We start from the raw sequence: 19,250 nt of genomic DNA, 5'->3' as shown, positions 1-19,250 counted from the left end.
GTGCCCCTATGGCATAAATAAAGCTGAAACCAAAGAGTAGACTACTCTGTGGAAAAGCCATGTTTTTACTTTTAAGCCGAACCTAAGCGTAACTATGCAGATAGCTCTCGCGTAACTCCAGGCTTAACCACAAGCTTAACCACTTCTGCTGCACCCAGAAATCTCCTGGTTCCCCCCTTTCGGGGTCTTTCTTACGCTGACCCTTGGTTTGCTGTGTACGTTCTTCTCCGCTCTTGCGCTCCCCCTCCCTTAGAACGGCGACACGCCCGCTATGGTTCTTTGCAACCCCACAGGACTCGTTCAGGCATTCCGCCGTATTGGCTGTCGCGTAGGTTCGCGGGTGGCGCGCCCTTCTTTAACTTGCGTTCGGACTCCTCTGCTTTTTTTTCAAGCACTGCCCATATTAATGAGACAAAAATACATGGGCCCAAGTGGGGCGCGTGCATTCTTCCTCTGTCCATTGTTCGGACAGCGAGTTTCCATATTAACGAGGCATAAATTCATTGAAAAGGTTTCGTCCCCAGAAAAACTGTCCATAATTCGGGTCGTCCATATTAACGGGGCACTACTGTATATGTTAACTGCTCCATAGCAACCCTTTCCCCCCCTTTTATGTCCATAGTCTACTCTGTCGCTCAGGATATGACTCACGGCTTAAAAAGACAAGCTGCAACTTGCAGCCTGATGAAGGAACCGAGTAGGTTCTGAAACACAGGGATTTTTTTTTTTTTTTCATTTCGCTGCTGCTTTTTACTCACTTACTGGAGTAAACACCATCCTTTTTTTTCCTTTGGAACAGTGTGCAAGTCAGTAGCATCTGTGAATCACAATGAGGAATTTACCCAAATAATTAATAAAAATTTTTTCTCGTGCATTTTCGCTTTCAGTGCCAGTGATGGCTCTGATATTCTTTTCTTTGTTGTTCTACCTTTTGGGCAGGCTTGCATGCTTGGTGCAAATTAAAATGAATAAAAGTGTGATCTTACTGCAGTTTTTTTTATCTCAGCACGCCAACATCACAGCTGTCATTCAGCTGTTTTGCATTGAGGGAGGTAGTAAAAAAATTCTATGGACTACTAAATTGTAATGAGGCCTGTTTGAAATGCTGCTGATTCCTGCTTTATTGCACCTTATGCTGAGGTGTTCAAGGAAGAAGCAAATGAAAGGCGCAGCACGGACACCCGGATCGGATGCTCGGCAAGGTCAGCTTCTTTAAACGTGAATCACCTGGTGAAGTCATCGGTCATGACTGGATGTAACATCACGATGACATCACTTCTGGTTATTATACGATGACATCACCAGGTGATGTCACAATCTCACAGTATCGTGTGGAATCTCACGAAATATGGGACACTTTCCTGGACAGACACACTGTCGAGCATGAGCCATTAAAAGCAATATAGTTGAAATTTGGGTCAGTTGGTGCATGTTCTTGAAAAAACCAGTCAAGAGACGAAGGACAAAGAGGAAGACAAGGCACACACACATGTGTGTGCCTCCTTTCACCTTAATATTTACCACCTTTCCATGCAGTCCACGTCACTATTCATGTTTAGTGATGTGGACTGCATTCCACAGATACCCAGCGACAATTTAGTGTCTCTACTCCTTTAAAATAAATTAACACTTTTCTGTCACATCCTTAAAGGTTTTCAAGGTGATCTACGATTTCTGAACTTGCACTTTAGTTTAAAACCTGGCCCCCCAAGGCCACTTGTATTCAGGATGAAACAATGCAACAGTATCTTTTCTTTGTTCATGTCTAGAAATCAAAAAGAAATGAGCATGGGCAGCATATGCAATGCGAAGAGAGGATAAAAATTGGTTTGTGAGGAAAGAAAACATAGCAAGTGGCGGCAGAAAGTTCTGTGAGCAGATGAGGTTAAAAGTTTGTGGGGTTGAAGTGGATGCATATAGCACAAGACCGGGTTAGTTGGAGGAACATGAGAGAGGCCTGTGCTCTGCAGTGGGTATAATTGGCTGATGATGATGAGCTGTGCTTGATTAAATAGTATGTGACTGGGACGGAGAAATAGAAAAAGACAGGAAGAGTGCCAAATAAAAGCAAGGTTAGTGTTCGTCCTGTCTTTTTTCTATTTCTTCGTCCTAGTCATATGTGCTAGTCTTTTTTAGTCAATAATGAAACACCAACTAGCCCAGCTTTCTGCACCGACAGTAATTTCGCTGCTTCACCATCATGTCAGACCATCAGCTTGTGTTCGTTCCAGTCAACAAAGCAGTCAAGTTCGGTCTTGAGTTCAGGTTTAATGGCGAGCAAAACAGCCGTCAAGGTAACCAGAAAGAGCTGGGGAATCAACTTGTGGTTTTGTGATCTGGTTGCAGATGGCACTAGTGTGGAGTTGGCTTCCAGCACGCATCACAATGCTCCAGCCAGAGGTGATCTACTCAACCAATGAGCATGGCAGCAGCTTGACCAACTTCTATTTCCACACGGACACTTGGGAGCCGACGCTGCTTGCAATCTTGACCACACGTGACGAGCGCTTTGGCGCCTACTGCTCAACCCGGTGGCAGGAGCGGGCGCACAGCAGCTACTTTGGCACAGGGGAGACATTCCTGTTCACCTTTGTGCCACAGCCGCGCCGCTTTGCCTGGGTCGGCGTGGGTGCTGCCCAGGGTGTGCCCCATACGGCCAACCTGTTCATCTCTGCCAACCAGCACATGATCCAGGTTGGAGCTGGGTACGCATAGCTTCTCACCATTTGTGATCAATCACTATGAAACAGTGCAGTGGCAAATTTTATGTGAAATCTGATTTTGCAGTCATGCCACTGGAACATGTGTTCCTCCCAGATTTTGGATGCCTCACTGAAATTTGCAAGCACATTTGCAGCAGATGCATACTTGGTCATTGTTGAGTGCAGGACCATGCTTGTAACAAGAAAGCCGATTTGAACAGGAAATATATTCTATGGGAAGACTACGGGAGTACATTGTGCAAATAGGACCGCTCCCTCCCTCCAAGAGTCGGCCATAAATCCACCCCTCACGTATCACAGTTTGTACATTTTGCACTCACCTGGGAAATTGACTGCCTTTAGAATGCATTTATTGCACTCCTGAGACCTGCTGCCTCTGTAAATTAACTAGGAACGACTTGGAGTAGTCTGCACACTCTCGTAACTACAGTCAGAGGAGCTTCAAATTTATAGGTGCACATAATCCCAAATCGAGCTGAGCAGTGATAACGATTACAGTGTTCCGTCAGTTTTAACAGTAGCGCCGATGTTAACCTGCAGGAATGGAACGGGGCTGTATGTAGACGAGTCCCTCGAGCATGGTCGCACCGAGCATTGCGACACCTTTGACAACAGCCCGCTGGCAAGCAGCAGCGACTTTGTCATCCGCATTCTGGAGGTCATCGGCTTTGCCTGAGCTCATCCGCCACTGTTGCCTCTCTGATGGGAATTGTTTCGACAAGTTGTGCCCCGGTGGCCACAATACTTGCTTGCCAGGCCCATGAATGAGCGACCCAATTTGCATGTGCTAGCTTGCAGAGTTGAGAGCAGAAATCAACTAATATTCTCATGCATTCCTATTTATTCACTACAGTGTACGCCAGCGAGCATACTGTAATGCATTCTCATTTTGCTGTAACGAGTCGCGTATGACGTTTTATACGTCATGTTTATATGTGTGATACCAATCGTCCCCAAAGGAACTGCGAGCCTCTGGGTCTTGTTCCAAAGTAGTCACAGACCCACCTGCATGTGCGTGCCATGTTTTATGCTGATTCGACTAGTAGTGCTGAATGGAAATAGGTCAATAAAATTGTGTCAGCCCGAGATGTGGTCTATAATAACTTAGCACCGCCAGGACCCGTGATTGCATCAGCCATAAAGGTGAGTGCACAAAATAGGGAGGCCCCGCACAGGAAGTCAGCAGACAAGCGGAGGTAAATGTTTATTTACAGGCTACATATTAGGCTTGAAGAAAACAGTACGTACTAGCATTTGTCCTTGGGCGCCGACTTTTCGATGGGCACCTCTTTGGGCTCGGCCAGCGCGCGGGGAGCCTCTATGCTCAGGGATCCGTCGGCCAGCAGCAACGAGCGCACCGTGTCGGGGTCCACGTCGTCCGGCAGTGTCACGCTGTGCGAGAACTCGCGCACGAATGTCGAGTCGCCTTCCTTCGCTTCGGAGCGGGCGCGCACCGTCAGCTGATTGCCGGACAGAGACACCTTGACGTCCTCCGGCTTGAACTGACTTACATCCAGCTGCAGCTGAAACTTGCCAGCGAAGCTGGTCTCGACGGGCACGTCGCGCGAGCGCAGCCAGCGGAACGCCGGCCCAAAGGCGCCCGAGCGGTCCAGGTCGCGGAACGTGCGGGACATCTCGTGCTCGAAATGGCGTAGCTGTCGGTCCATCTCGCTGAAGGCGTCGCTGATCGTGACCGGGTAGCGCCTCCACAGGTTTCGCCGCGAGCACACCATGACTACGCGTCGGCACGGCGCCGTCCAAACTCTCATACACATTGCCATATTGCAGTCGCACAACAGCTCTTTTTGACGACGCGCAATCAGAGAGAAACCATGGGAGAAACTAATTGCGGTTAGATGCTGCGCAGTTATATAGGACCTGTGTTAGTCACGTGACTGGAACCGACCGAATGGTTTGTTGTCGCGCTCGCTTTCTCTCCATTGGATAGGTTTTCTCACGTGACCTATGTGTATGGCGCGAATGTTCAAGCTGTTTCCAGAATGTTCGTTATGATGACACATCTGCTTCCTCTTGCATGCCACTGCGTGTATTAAAGGTGATTTGAGCTTTTCGATTTGGTGCCACCCGAAGAGGTTATATAGAACTTCTGGAGTGGAGGTGGTGCGTAAAAGTGAAGCCTAAAGTCCCTAGATCCGTTTTTTAACATAAAAAACGGATCTAGGGACTTTAGTACGGTGTCTAGATGGGTAGGTGTGCCGACCGGCGGGGGTAACGCGTGCCTTTTCTTCATGACGCCGCAGTGGCGCCACCAGCGAAAGCCCGGTGCATGACCGTTTCCTCCGGGCGTCGCCACGCATGACAGAAAGCGACTCGCTTCACTTTTTTCCAAGTGCAAATGAGTTTATTGCAAACAAGCTGTCTTACGGGAATAGGGAAGGGATGTAAACATATTACAAAGGCAGGGGAGCCGAGTTTAAGGCTGTTTTTTTTTTTTACGTACAGCGTGTTTGCTGCGTTCCCGATTTTTCAGGCAAGCAACTCCAAACACTGTTATGTCACTTCCTCGTTCTTAATTTTTTTTTTCATTAAATGTTCCACGCCATCACAAGGCAACGCGAATATATATTAACACAGTGCTCAGCTGTGATTTATGCGTGTGCATGGGCGTAAGCAGACCTTGCGAATAAATAAAATAAAACGAGTGCATAAGCTTAATTGTATTGCAAAACGGTATCTTCTAGCTGAACTTTTGAAACTGCAATAAATGACATGCACACATTAGTGTTTTTGAGTCAGTGAAGTAACACACCCCAAAATCATGCCTATGCGTTCAAAGCACGCGTCTCAATTTCAGGTGTTTTCTTTTTTTTTTTTTTTCGCGCGTTTTCACGGGCCAGGTTCTTGCTCGAAGTGGAGGCGCATGATAGAGTAAAACTTGACGACGCTGTTAGTGATCAATCTTATGCTCCTCACAACCGATCATAGGCGGAGGTTTGAGCTGCAGAAAAGAGGCGAAGTCTGCGAGACTTTCTCGCCTCAGTTCACTGACTGTGAAGCAGTGACTGAAGGTCTCCTCGAGAGATGTCACGAGACTGTTCAAAGCATCAGATGGGAATATTAAGTTCCCCATGCTTACGTGGGCTGTGAGAGCGGCCACAGGCGGAAGGGGAGCTTCTGCCCCAGACGGCCACTGACGTCCGACGGACAACCGAACTCGGCCGCACCTCGGCGGCCGATTTCGGACGTCCGCCGGAATTCCGGCGTACGTACAAAAGCGGATGGTCGAATCCGTTCGCCCAGCGGACAGCCGCCGTACGTCCGCCACTGGATTTCCTTTTACACAGCTATGATATAGTTTGTAGTCGTCGTGCTCATCTGAACTGCGTATAAATCAATAATGCCGTCAAGTCTGCATTATATGATGCCAGAGCGAATCGACGCGATAGAAAGCGTTTCCATTAAACAGTTTTTTTTTTATTTTCCGCATGTTTCATCGTTGAATTCTTCAATCCAAATTTTTTGATTGAAAGATAAATGGCCATTAAACATTTTTCTATCATGATGCTTCGGTGAAATTTTAAACAGTGGCTGAATAGACGCAGCAAGCAGCAAGCTCAAAAAGAACGAAACCGAACCTATTCTCAAAAAAAATCTGAAATGAGCCAATCCAATCCACCTGACAAGTTGAAGTTTAGTCACGGAAGATGGCTTCACGTTTCCGTGTTCTGCATTTTCTGCGCAGTTACAAATACCTATGGCTGTAATGCACTGCTAGCATTGTTTTTGCTGTGGCTTGGTGCGGCAAGCACGCTTTGTTCACCCGCCGATTCCAAAGTAAGTATTTCACCGAACTTTTGTTTCTTTAGTGGAACTTTTCGATGCACCGATGGTGCTGAGCTTTTGGGTAAGGAAACAGCTCTGTACAGCAGCCGAACGGTCGAGTGTTTTAGGCAAGACTGACAGGATGGCTCCGCGCCGACTAACTAAAGTGCAGCCTCAAGTCTGAGGGCCATCTTTCTCGGCATTACTGGACGCTGCGCCAGTAAGCCGCGCAACTTCTCTGTCTCTGATAAAGGAGTGCCTGCCCGAGCTTTAAAGGTTTTAATTTGTTAACCATGCTCAACGTGCTGAGTTGTAAAAACTATACGAGAAAACTTTTGCACTCCTCGAGCCTATCGTGCGACATGCCTACACTTGTGAAAACGTCGCGAGTTTTTTTTTTTTTTTTTTTTTTTTTTTTTTTTAATGGACAGCCGCTGATCTTTCTCTCTTGAGCTTTACGGCAACTACAGTTTCTAGAAGGAACGGCTGTAGCTACTAAATGACTAAAGGTTTAGTACTCTCCTTCAGCTTTGACAAACCAGCACATTTGCGCATATTGGTTATGCATGTGGGACCGAACCGCGCAGAACAACCGGACAAGGAGATGAGAGAAAAAAAAAAGTCAGCACTTGTCTTTTTCTTGACCCGTTGTTCTGCGCTGTTCTGGCACGAATTTGACATACCGCCACCGCGATACAGTTGGGCTGTGAGCTCTGGTGCCTGCAATGCCTTCTTTTATGCAAAACAGGCATACTGGGAGGCCATGCAAGCCGCGGGCTCAAAAAAAAAAAAAAAAAAAAAAAAAAAAAAAAAAAACACGAGCTGAGCAAAAGTGAGATGAAAACAAAATTGTTGTTGCTTTGTCCTTACAGATATTCAAAGGCTCCTCAGAACTTCACTGCATTATTGACAGCGAGATAATGCCAAAGCTACACTAGAGCCATGCAGCACCTTATAGTGCATGATACTGAGCTTATGTCTCGCACTGAAAGCTCTTACCATGTTCTTAGATTATCATATTAAAGTAGCTTTAAACCCATGCTTGTTAACACAGTGATAGCCATAAATTGAATCTAGGGCATCATGCTCACATACAAGGCTTCTGATAACCGCTGGTCACATGATGTGGGCTATAGCAGAAACCTGTACCTGGTCATCTTACAAGCATTTGTGCAATTGATGCTTTTAATGTGTTGTAAAAGCTTTTGTGTTCTGTTTCTGTATGGGAATGCTTTCCTTATTGAAGGCTAACATTTGGCTTGCTACAGCAAAGCCTGTACCTAGTCATCCTAAAAACACCACCGCAGTTGGTGCTTTTAGTGTACAATGCTTTTCTCGTTGAAGACTAGCATGAGGCTTCCAAAAATTTTTCAGATGCCATTTGCTGTAGCCGATTTCGTAGGCCAACAGGAAGCAGCACTTTGAGCATGGAAAACTGTCATCCACGGGGGAAAAACAGCAACATCCCTTTGCATTCTCATTTCTTTGGTATGGCTAAAAGTGAGTATTGTATCATTATCTATATTATTAATATTGAATCATGATTCTCACTGTTGAAGTTGTTTGAGCATGATGATTTTAAACACACAGGACATCCCTTCGACATTAAGGTTTTAGCTTGTTTACATGTAGGATGTAGAACTGGTTTCAACAAACTTTATGCAGCAAATTCTTTTTACATTGTCCACCATGTTACTTTTTGTCATTGTCCATTGAAGTAAATAACGAGTATTTTACGTTTACACAGTCGTCCACTCTTAGCTTGAATGGGAATGTGTGGCATGCAGTTTGCAAAATAGCAATGCATCCGTCACAGCCATGCATCAAGGCTAAGTGGCTTGTGCGTAGAGGGACCAGCCGCTCCAGCTTCACGTCATTTGCCTCTTTGCTCCGATGTGCAGACGTGCATTCAGGCAAAGTGGTTTATGTGTAGAGAAACCAGGAGCTTCTTTGTCACATCTGGCTGTTTGTTACGGTGTGCAGATGTGCATCGAGGCAAAATGGCTGATGTGTAGAGGGACCAGGAGCTGCTGCTTAACATCCTTCGCCTCTTTACTACAGTGCACAGCCGTGCATTGATGCTAAGTGGCTTGTGCGTGGAGGGCCCAGGAGCTGCAGCTTCACGTCTGCCTCTTCGCTCAGGTACGCAGGTGCGTATTGAGGCTAAATGGCTTATGCATAGAGGGACCAGGAGCTGCTGTGTGACGTAGTCTGTATATATGCTATGGTGCGCATCGAAGTACAATGGGGGGGGGGGGCTCATGTGTAAAGGTACCATGAGCTGCTGTGTCATGTCGTCTGCCTCTTTACTATGGTGCGCAGGCATGCATCAAGGCAAAGTGGATTATGCGTAGAAGGACCAGGAGCTGTTGCTTCACATCTGCTATGATGCGCAGCTGCGTATTGTGGGTGGTGGTGGAAAACATATCCATCAGATACAAATACAGGAGGTTACTGAGGGGGCCTGTCCTGACAAAAACAAGGGGTCCCTAGTTTGGGACCCCAGTGGTGGTAGAGGGACTAGAGGCTGGTACTTCACGTTGTCTGCCTCTTCGCTACGGTGTGCGGCTGCGATGGATGCAGTGGCATCTCAAAAAGTGCATGCCACGCACTCGCATGTTCAGCCTGAGTGGATGACTGTGTACCTGCTATAGCTTTGTTATTCATAGAATAAACCTAGGCCAAGTTGGATAAATTATAGCTCACCTCATATGTGGTCAGCAAAGAAAAGCCACTCCAGAAAATCTGATGCATTTACTGTCATAGGATTCTTATTCATATACATGCTACTGACAAGTCAGATTCTTCACCCTCAGAAATGCCAGAAAAACAACCAAGGGTGCGTCCGTAATAGTCTAGCTTGCTCTTTCTCTGCAGGCTTGAGTCAGATGTGTGTTCCATTGCTGTGGGTGGGACAGGTGTGAATCTTTGATTTTAAGCTTGCAACAAGTATGTTATTGTAGTTTAAAGGCAAAACGGTACTAATAATCGTAGCCCCCCGTAGCCTTTATCCCCTTTTAATAGTGTTGCTAGACACTGAATTATTAGTTTACTCTGCACTGTTTCTGTCTAGTTAATATGCGGAGATGTACATATATTTATATGACTTGGAGTTGTCGACTTTGCACTTAGAAACATTGAAGCGTTATCTGATGTGTTGCTTTCATTTCTTTAATGATTTCTGTAAGGGATCGGTGGTTATGCTAGGCACCATTATTAGTCTGCTCTTTTTGGGTCACCTGTTCAGTGCCCAGCTGCGGCCGTCTCCCACTTGCCCTCGGACAGGAGGCGGAGAGACGAGCACAGACAGGCAGCTACAGCAGCTACAGTGCTTAACGGAAACGTAGGCAGAGAGGGAAAGAAGTCCCCTCTTCCGAGGACTTTGCTGTCGCACTCGAAGACGCGGGGACAGGCAGTTTGTTCTCGTTGCTGTGTCATGTAGGGGGCTCATTTTTATTTAAGGAGCTTTACGAACAGCATACAACTAAGGGGTCCTTAGTACTAAGCGTACTAAGGGGTCCTTAGTACGCTGACTGGACCAATCACCCGGAGGCAGCACAGCTTTGAAACGAGCACCTCTTTTGGAAGAATTGCTTATCGTTCAAATAAAAAACACTGTCAGGTTGAAGGGTGTAAAGCCCTCTTCCTTGTTGGGGAGCCCATAAAAGTGACCATTATTCAGTGCAGGCGCGCTGAATGGGGTCTCGTTGAGGATTCCAACCCTGGATGTCAACAATGGTGGGAGATGGCGGCGTTGAAAAAGGGCAAGTGTGTAACAGTGACGGTATGATGCGGAGCGGGAGGATGTGGGTTGGCTCTTCTGATGTGGTCCGCAATGGTGCTGACTCGGACGCCAATAATTGCAATAATTGCCCTGTAAAAGGAGCCGCCAAGGGTGCGAGCTTTGGGCAATAGTTGTGCACGTGGGACACCGTTTTGATGGGTTCTAATTTTTTTTTCTTTTTTTATTTCCTAGGGGAGAGAGTTTGGCATGTGACCTAGTGAGCCAATCATTTCGAGGTCCATTCTCTAAATTCCGTTTGTTGTGAAACGAATTTTTTGTCCCTTTTGCATTGCTTGTATTAGGGAGAGGGTAAAGAACCTTATGAAAGTGGAAAGACATGCCAAAATGTTTGTTAGCCTCTCATGTGTGAGTTCGTTGTCATTGGGGATGAGAAATGTGGGCGGAGTCCCGAAGTTAATGAAACGGCCCCGCGGCCTGGAGAACTCGTTCTGAGCTAGATTTTGATCTTTCCTCTTCGGCATAGATCATGGTCGTTGTTTCACCTGTTGTAAATACGTACATTCATGTATAAAATTTTCAGTTCATCTTCCTCTCCGTGTGTAAGTTGTTGTGGCCAGATGCAGTAAATTCACTATTTTCATTTCTATATAACATGCCTTTCTGAAGATGGTGAGCTCTTTTGTCCAATCCTGTAAGAAAGCAGCAAAGCGCTCCCAAATCTTCCACAAAACTGTGTGATATCTTTAATGCTAACTGCAGCTTGGTGTCACTCAAAACATGTAGTGAGGTAGATTTCTCCCTCCCCCCCCCCTCTTTTTGTTCGTTCAAATGAGGACCAGCGGACACTAACGCTTGCTTTTGTAATGCCCTAGGCTTGCTTAAGGCAATACTCCAATGTCAATACCATTTTTATAGCTATGGCTGTCCAACAGCACTAATGTCTTTTATACACTTCTTTTACTAATCTCTTACCCAAGTGGTGGCTTATACTGCGGGGGCGAAAGTCTCTGGACAGTATGTCTGGAGATTTTGGACTAGAATCGCGATATAAACGAATTGTGACCTTATTTCTCTTGCACACATGAAAGAACACGTTCAACTTTCACATCGACAAGTATGGTCCGAGTTTCCTGGTCGATGTGAAAGTTATGTGCTTTGATTGCAGTTTGTGTAGTCCACAAACTTTTGTCCCCGATATTACATAGGGGCAAATTAGGCGCCTTCACAGGGGCAGTTTCTTTGGCGCCCACTACCTTCCCCATAAAAAAAGCTACAGTGTTTCTTGTGAACAGCTGGCTGCATTTATAAAGACCATTATTTTTTTGTAATCTGTTGTGCGTAGTTGAAGATCCATGACATACATGCACAGCTGGTTGCCAGAATTATGCAACCATATTTCAGTAACTAACATCCATGCTGCATGCTGCCGGTAATACATCAGGAGCTTGTGGTTGTCAGCTTTTTGTGTTTTGTGTAACTATAAGCCTTGCTATTGTAATGTCACATATAGAGCTCTTGGTAAACAACTTTACTTTTAACTCTTGTAGAAGCATGAACACTGCGCAATCACTGCGGCGGGCTATGCTTCCACATTGGGCTTTAGCCACATGTCAAATGTCTACCTTTATTCTGCTGCAGCAGCTTGCGTGTTATCAGATAAGTTACTTCGTCGCAGCTGCTCTAAGGAGACGCTTTCTAGACGCTTGTAGCCTAGATTTTGATGTCGATATACCCCTGACACGCCCAGGGAATGTCTTCGGTAGAGGGTACATGGAAACCAGCGAAATGTGCAGTTTACAGAAAAAAAGGTAACAATTTTAAATGATGTTATTATTGATCACTTATTTTCAGAGCAGGAACAATGACTTTAGAAATCCGCCTGTTAAACCGCTCAAAATGCAGGTTTCTGCCACAAATGCGTACCTGTGTAACTCTGCAATGCTCTGGCTGTGCTTTATGTTCATATAGAGCATCCTTTATGCTTAGTTTCTCTGCATGTGAACTCCATGTCTTGGGTATTGCTGAGGGTGCATAGCAGCAAACATAACATGCCATGTTTGGTCAGAGTGGCATGTTCAAAGAGACGACAAAAAACATTAAAATACTGAATGCCAGGTTCTGGTCAAACTATGTTTGTATCTTTTGTTATTCTGCATAGGTTTTGCTGCAGTTATATGACCTTTCGATATAGTATGTGACAGTTCTGAATGGAGATGCATGCGTACAGTGCCATCTGGAAAAAGCAATTGAGAGAAACTGGCAGTTGCCCTTGGAGATGTGTAATCAAAGTTCAGCACAGATAACTTGAATTTCATTTTCCCTTCTATTGCAGGAGGAGCCCAACCTGCTCTTCCATCTGAGGCCTGAAAGACCAGCAACAGCTGATCGAGCAAATGCACAGGATAGTAACTGCTCCTGGAATCCCGGCCTGCGGAGGCCGCCCACAGAGAACTCGATCATCTCTTCGCTAATTCCGAAATATTAGGTTTCAATAAATACCTGTTCCTCCACAAGGGAAGAGCTGTCACGGCCAAGGATAATTAAAAAAAATTATTCAAGTAGATTCTTAATACTCCAGTTGGCCTGCATTTTACCATGCCATTCCTTAACATCGATATTTTTTTAGTGTAGACTATTTATGCATGCAGTTTTTGCAATAAAGCAAAAAAAAATGCTTTTTTTACAACCTCGCATGCTGGTATGCCTATGCACTTCGCATGTTTTCAGGAATAGTGCATTTGTGTAAAGCTCAGCTAGCATATGTGCCTCTTTGATGGAAGTTTTAATTGCACACTGCTGTTCAGTGCTTTGTGTGTGAAAGTAAAGCAGACAACAGGAAACTTGAACCTGTTGCATATTCTATTGTCTGCTTTACTCTCACGACAAAGGCATTGAGCACTAGTATGTGACTGAAATTTCCATGGCACATGCTTGCTGAGCTTTACACGAATGTTATTGGCAAGTTTTTACACCAATAGCGGGCCCTGCAAGGATGTTCCGGGAAACGTCCGAATGTCCGCCTCCGGCTGCCCGTCGGACGTCCGTGGGACGCGATCCGGATCCACGAACGATAGTCCGACGGACGTCCGCTGTACGTATATCGAACATAACCGGACTTCCGTCGGATGTCCGAAAACGGACGTCCGTCGGTCGACCGTCGGACGTCTATGGCCGTCTGGGTGGCGATGCCAGCAAAACAGTGGCACAATCGGCACATTTAGTCTTTGAAAGAAACTTTCGCGCCACGTATCCTGCCAAATAGAAAATCAGCCGCGAATCACTTTTTCCTACCGCCAGCTAGGCTGCTGTGGTCGTTGTCAAGCGCTGAGCATTTCGTGTGCCGCCTGCACATTCCCTATGTCCAGTAAGTCGTCCACATACCTCTGCTGGGTTTCTGCTTTTGCTATGACATCATCGGTGTCAAGCAAGCATGCTTAGTAGACCGGGTGAAACATTCCCATGATCAGGTGACTTGGCCAAGTTCATAAACTCCAAAGTGTTTATGAAGATCAAGAACTGAACGGGGGTTGGATGGTCGTTACTTCCTGTCATTTGTCGCAAAACCCCAAACAGTTGCTCCAAGATGTCTTGACTTAGTCTGGCGGTCATTAAGTACCTGTAGCCTATTTTGGACGACAGATAATCCAAGAGGGAAAGAGTGATCGACAGCGTGACTCGGAGGCCTTCTGCAGTGCTCCCTGATAAGAATCCCTCCTTGACACTTCGGTTACAGACGTAGAGATACCTTCACAGGAGCTTGAAGGTACTGGATCGTCCGGCACTGTCTCAAGGTCGTGGCTGTCATTTCTGGCAGCCTTGGTTGGGCGGCAGCCTGTGGAATTCTTCGTCTTTCGTTTCGCGGTCACCTTTCTTGACAGGTAAGCAGGAGCATCGGGCAGGGCAGAAGGCACGGCATCTTTCGTCAATCGTGGGTGAGAACGTGGGAGGCTAACAACGTTGCCTTCTGTCATATATTTGTAATCCCGTTCGATACACTCTTGGTCAAAATGCCGCTCACACACAACGGAGTGTGGCTGCAACCTCTTGTCGTCACGATGAAGATCAAGCTCCCACCTTTTGAACAGTTCTGGATCCCGCGGCGCCGAAAACAGCGAGACTTTCAGTCCTTTTCTCGATGACTTGTAGCCGGATTTGCAGAAGGGTGCGAAACAAGTTGTGTCCTTTTTGGTCTTCATTCCGATCACTTCTCACAAAAAGCGCAGCGCCTGCTCCGCTACGGCGCTTGCATGTTGGACGATGACAGACAGCAAACAGACGAGAAAACAGGTAGCTAGTGTCGTCTGTTTATTGTTTCAATGCCAGACCGCAAAAGTCTCAGTTTCAGCTACTATTTTGACTGATAACGCAAGTAATAAGTAATGTTTTTAAACAAAAATGAGGTTAACAAAACGCGCGATGCGATTGCGACAAGTAGCAGACGATCCGCCGGTGAGCACCGGGCGGAGAACAGCAGCGCCAGTTTCGTCGTCATGAAGCGGAGGCACGCGGAACTACGCTTTGTGCCCTGCCGGTCGGCACACCTACCCATCTAGCCACCGTAACTTTAGTGAAGCCGGCATCCGCCATCTTGCAAGGGGCAAGAGGTATCGCTCTAGAATATGTATCGCCAAAGGGTGTTTCCATATATAACGTCCCATTTGCGGCTCTACCAAGCGCTCCACTCTACTTTGCACTTGTCTGAATATCTTCACTATAGTGGCTAGTGTGTCGAGGGCGCGCGCTCCCGTGGCCGCCGCGGTGATGCCTTCCCACCGCCACCGCGGGGCGGCGCTACCAATAGCTAAGGTGCCATCTCTCTGTGTTCGCGGCCTGGCAGCATAGGTATAGTGTTCTAGAATTGAGAAGTGTGCCGTCTGCCGCCGGCGAGCTGGTCGTTTCAGCGATGACAGGAGAGAGGGCGCTGTGTGCAGGAGGAGCGCAATGAGCGCGGAGCAGACAGCTGGGTGAACCGCCTTCGTCACCGCTAGTTCAGTCGGACTCCGAAGGCGCGTAGCAATGAATTGTGTCGCTTTAGCTCCCACACGCTTGTCTAAATGTATTAAAACGGTTATGTTCATGAACAAAACAACTAGTTCCCTATAAAATAAGCGGCCGTCGTCAGGGAACGGCAATACAAATACAGGCAATGCAAGATACAGATTGCCGACGAACTGACAAGCAACGGCAAGATATATTTCCTGAACGTATTGAGTACTTTATTTCTCGAACACTAGCGGGAGGTTCAATGACGAATGAACGTATTTCTATGATCATGTAAATTTTTAGTATTTGATGCACCGGTTTATGCGGGCTAGACTGAAGTCTTCCATCGACGCTCGCATGTACTGAAAACGCAGTGAATGGTGTTTTAGGCTAGGCTAGCGTACTTTTTGCGTCACATGTAAATAGAGGTATGCTAAGATTGCTTGAAGACAGAAATTATGCCAGCGCTTACTGATAACTTTATTTAAATGTGGGCGAATACATATGAACTGGCAGTTCTACTCAAAACGAAATGAATGAATGAGAGCACATAGCAACGAACGAAACCACATAATGGACGACGTGAAAAAAAAAAATCGCGACTTAGTGCAAGAATATGGTACAAACGTATAAAACTGTACAGAACTATATGAGAACATTAATGAACTGTACTAGGCCGTGAATAAATTAAGCTGCTAAATTTGAAAACACACAAGAGAAAGGCAGAATGATTAAAGTCCTCTACCTAAAGCTGAGGAGGTGCAAGTAATCGTGTACACGATTACTTGCAGCTCCTCAGCTTTAGGTGTTTTACCTGCTCTGCTTTAGAGGTCTGCTCTTGGTTTAGCGACTTGGCATAAAAACGCAATCGCATGAGGACGTAGAACTTCACTATGTTAAGTGTCATTTCTTTGCAACTCCAAACACTGTTATGTCACTTCCTCGTTCTTAATTTTTTTTTTCATTAAATGTTCCACGCCATCACAAGGCAACGCGAATATATATTAACACATTGCTCAGCTGTGATTTATGCGTGTGCATGGGCGTAAGCAGACCTTGCGAATAAATAAAATAAAACGAGTGCATAAGCTTGTATTGCAAAACGGTATCTTCTAGCTGAACTTTTGAAAGTGCAATAAATGACATGCACACATTAGTGTTTTTGAGTCAGTGAAGTAACACACCCCAAAATCATGCCTATGCGTTCAAAGCACGCGTCTTAATTTCAGGTGTCTTCTTTTTTTTTCCCCGCGTTTTCACGGGCCAGGTTCTTGCTCTTGACCAAGAAGTGGAGGCGCATGATAGAGTAAAACTTGACGACGCTGTTAGTGATCTCAATCTTATGCTCCTCACAACCGATCATAGGCGGAGGTTTGAGCTGCAGAAAAGAGGCGAAGTCTGCGAGACTTTCTAACTTGTCCTGCTTTCCCAGAAATTCCAAAAATACGCCACATGGAACGATTCCAGCTAGCAGCGTCTGTTGTTATCACACCCTCCACCGTAATTTTTGCTAGCACATCAGCTTTCACGTTCCCCTTCGAGGCGAAAACGCCAAGCACCTGGTGCCACTTTCCCGTGAATGCATGGTTGGAAGAGAACAACTAGGGCGTGATCCGCCAATTCTGAGCTGTAGCTAGATGAAAATTTTTCGAGGTCCACCAAACCGTTCACTTTCCCGTAGTGACTGACCGTCAGGTTCTCGGAAAGTTTAATTTCATCCATCATGACGTTGCTGCTCCGTCATGCATATGCATTTTTCCTTCAATGCAGCAAACACCCGTTTGTTGAAGCCGAATCCGCTTCGAAATCCGCGCAGGTACCGTTGGAGACACGTTCTGCCGGGCAGCAGCATGATCTTCTCCTTGCGCAGGTGCTCATAAAGCCGTTTGCTCCTCATCCGCATTATCAAGCATTCGAGCAGCCACTCGCGCTGGTACTTAAAACCCTTCGTGCTTTTCCGCTTTGAAGCATTTAAACAGGCCATGACTTGTGACTGTTGTCTTACTGGCAAATTTTCTATTCTTGACATGAGCGCGCAGCTTTCTAGTTTTGAGTTCTTCCTCCTCATCTCTTCCAGTTTTGTCTCAAGAGTAAACATATTTTGCTTCAGTCTCTTGAACTTTGCGGTTACAAGCTTTCTCTTCTTTTCGCGCTCCCTCGACCTCCGGTCCTTTGTTCTTTTGTACGACAGCTGATTTAGGAGCAACTTTTTTGCGTATCGGCAATGCAAACAGGAGTCTCCTTGACTTGTGGCGATGCCGACGCATTTGGAGCTGAATGTTGTGTTTCCGTGGATTCTTATATTCTTGGATTTCGCGAGGACGGTGTCAAGTTGGTCATTGCATTTTATGCCCTGACATGGAATCATGGCATCCACGTCAGTCAAAGGTCCCCAACCTGTTCACGAGTTTCCAAATCCAGCTTCTGTGTTACGGCGCCTTGCACGGACACGGTGGCTCGCAGTTTTGACGCACAGTGCTCCAGGAGTATTACTTTCACCAGAACGATGCTCTGTCCGCTTTTTCTGCAAGTCGAGAACGCAGAGGCGCCAGAATCTTCAATAGAGTGATGTGTCCAGCCGCTGTGGGATACCGTGCAGGTGGTGAAGTCAATGTCAACCGCACGAGGTGACACTTCGGTTACAGACGTAGAGATACCTTCACTGGAGCTTGAAGGTACTGGATCGTCCGGCACTGTCTCAAGGTCGTGGCTGTCACTTCTGGTAGCCTTGGTTGGGCGGCAGCCTGTGGAATTCTTCGTCTTTCGTTTCGCGGTCACCTTTCTTGACAGGTAAGCAGGAGCATCGGGCAGGGCAGAAGGCACGGCATCTTTCGTCAATCGTGGGTGAGAACGTGGGAGGCTAACAACGTTGCCTTCTATCATATATTTGTAATGCCGTTCGATACACTCTTGGTCAAAATGCCGCTCACACACAACGGAGTGTGGCTGCAACCTCTTGTCGGCACGATGAAGAGCAAGCTCCCACCTTTTGAACAGTTCGGGATCCCGCGGCGCCGAAAACAGCGAGACTTTCAGTCCTTTTCTCGATGACTTGTAGCCGGATTTGCAGAAGGGTGCGAAACAAGTTGTGTCCTTTTTGGTCTTCATTCCGATCACTTCTCACAAAAAGCGCAGCGCCTGCTCCGCTACGGCGCTTGCATGTGGACGATGACAGATAGCAAACAGACGAGAAAACAGGTAGCTAGTGTCGTCTGTTTATTGTTTCAATGCCAGACCGCAAAAGTCTCAGTTTCAGCTACTATTTTGACTGATGACGCAAGTAATAAGCAATGTTTTTAAACAAAAATGAGGTTAACAAAACGCGCGATGCGATTGCGACAAGTAGCAGACGATCCGCCGGTGAGCACCGGGCGGAGAACAGCAGCGCCAGTTTCGTCGTCATGAAGCGGAGGCACGCGGAACTACGCTTTGTGCCCTGCCGGTCGGCACACCTACCCATCTAGCCACCGTACACCTCATACCAACTTCGATTTGGCTACATATGGCTACCATATTGTTGCTACAACCACATCTGGGGATCTCGGATCCGTCCGGCTTTCCCGACGGATCCCAAGGCCCATATCGGAGAAAAATGCGTTGGGTCCGTCGGAAGAACCCTACCGATCGGGTCCGTCCGCCGTACCTCTGAAAAATATTTCCCGGATCCGTCCGTCGTATCCCGAAGAAAAACGCACCGGGTCCGTCGGACGTACCTTTAAGACCATTGATCGGGTCCGTCGGACGTACCTTTAGCCACAGCCTTTTTCTTTATCGTCCTCGTGCATAGGTATTTGCCAATAACCTGAGCGGAGGTCCAAAGTCGAGAAATATTCGGCGCCTTGGAGAGAGTCAAGGGCGTCATCAATTCTTGGCATTGGGTATACATCTTTGCGGGTAATTTTGTTGAGTGCGCGGTAATCAACACAAAAGCGTACCGAGCCGTCCTTTTTTTTAACTAACACTACTGGGGAGGACCATGGACTTGTCGAGGGACGAATAATATTGCGATGGAGCAT

At 46.7% G+C, this 19,250-nt stretch overlaps 2 protein-coding genes and 1 long non-coding RNA gene across 4 annotated transcripts in view; 2 read left to right on the top strand and 1 right to left on the bottom strand.

Annotated features, from left to right (window-relative positions):
* Window positions 1-3,673, top strand: part of LOC146201434 (GTPase-activating protein skywalker-like) — a 214,543-nt gene extending 210,870 nt beyond the window's left edge. For both annotated transcript variants that reach the window (XM_084595843.1, XM_084595844.1), the window contains 2 exons: window positions 2,347-2,705; window positions 3,264-3,673. In XM_084595843.1, coding sequence (XP_084451969.1) covers window positions 2,347-2,705; window positions 3,264-3,399 — 495 coding nt within the window. In that variant the 3' untranslated portion in view covers window positions 3,400-3,673. The remainder of the gene's footprint in view (window positions 1-2,346; window positions 2,706-3,263) is intronic.
* Window positions 3,674-3,902: 229 nt separating this feature from the next.
* LOC146201433 (heat shock protein hsp-16.2-like) lies at window positions 3,903-4,632 on the bottom strand. The gene has a single exon (XM_084595845.1). It carries the CDS (start codon window positions 4,502-4,504, stop codon window positions 3,971-3,973), a length of 534 nt encoding a protein of 177 aa, XP_084451971.1. The 5' UTR covers window positions 4,505-4,632; the 3' UTR covers window positions 3,903-3,970.
* Window positions 4,633-6,383: 1,751 nt separating this feature from the next.
* On the top strand, window positions 6,384-13,620 carry LOC146201432 (uncharacterized). The gene is made up of 3 exons (XR_014704883.1): window positions 6,384-6,518; window positions 7,881-8,006; window positions 12,584-13,620. It is a non-coding gene; the product is annotated as an uncharacterized LOC146201432 (long non-coding RNA).
* The last annotated feature ends 5,630 nt before the right edge of the window (window positions 13,621-19,250 follow it).

This window comes from Amblyomma maculatum, chromosome 2, assembly GCF_055883805.1.
Source record: "Amblyomma maculatum isolate TAMU_Amacu chromosome 2, ASM5588380v1, whole genome shotgun sequence".
Taxonomy (NCBI): domain Eukaryota; kingdom Metazoa; phylum Arthropoda; class Arachnida; order Ixodida; family Ixodidae; genus Amblyomma; species Amblyomma maculatum.
The sequence above is the reverse complement of the archived record's forward strand: the minus strand, read 5'-3'. Positions and strand labels throughout refer to the sequence as shown.

Bases quoted from the DNA above. Each gene is read 5' to 3' on its own strand.
- LOC146201433 (XM_084595845.1), bottom strand. From the start codon at position 4,504: ATGGCAATGTGTATGAGAGTTTGGACGGCGCCGTGCCGACGCGTAGTC.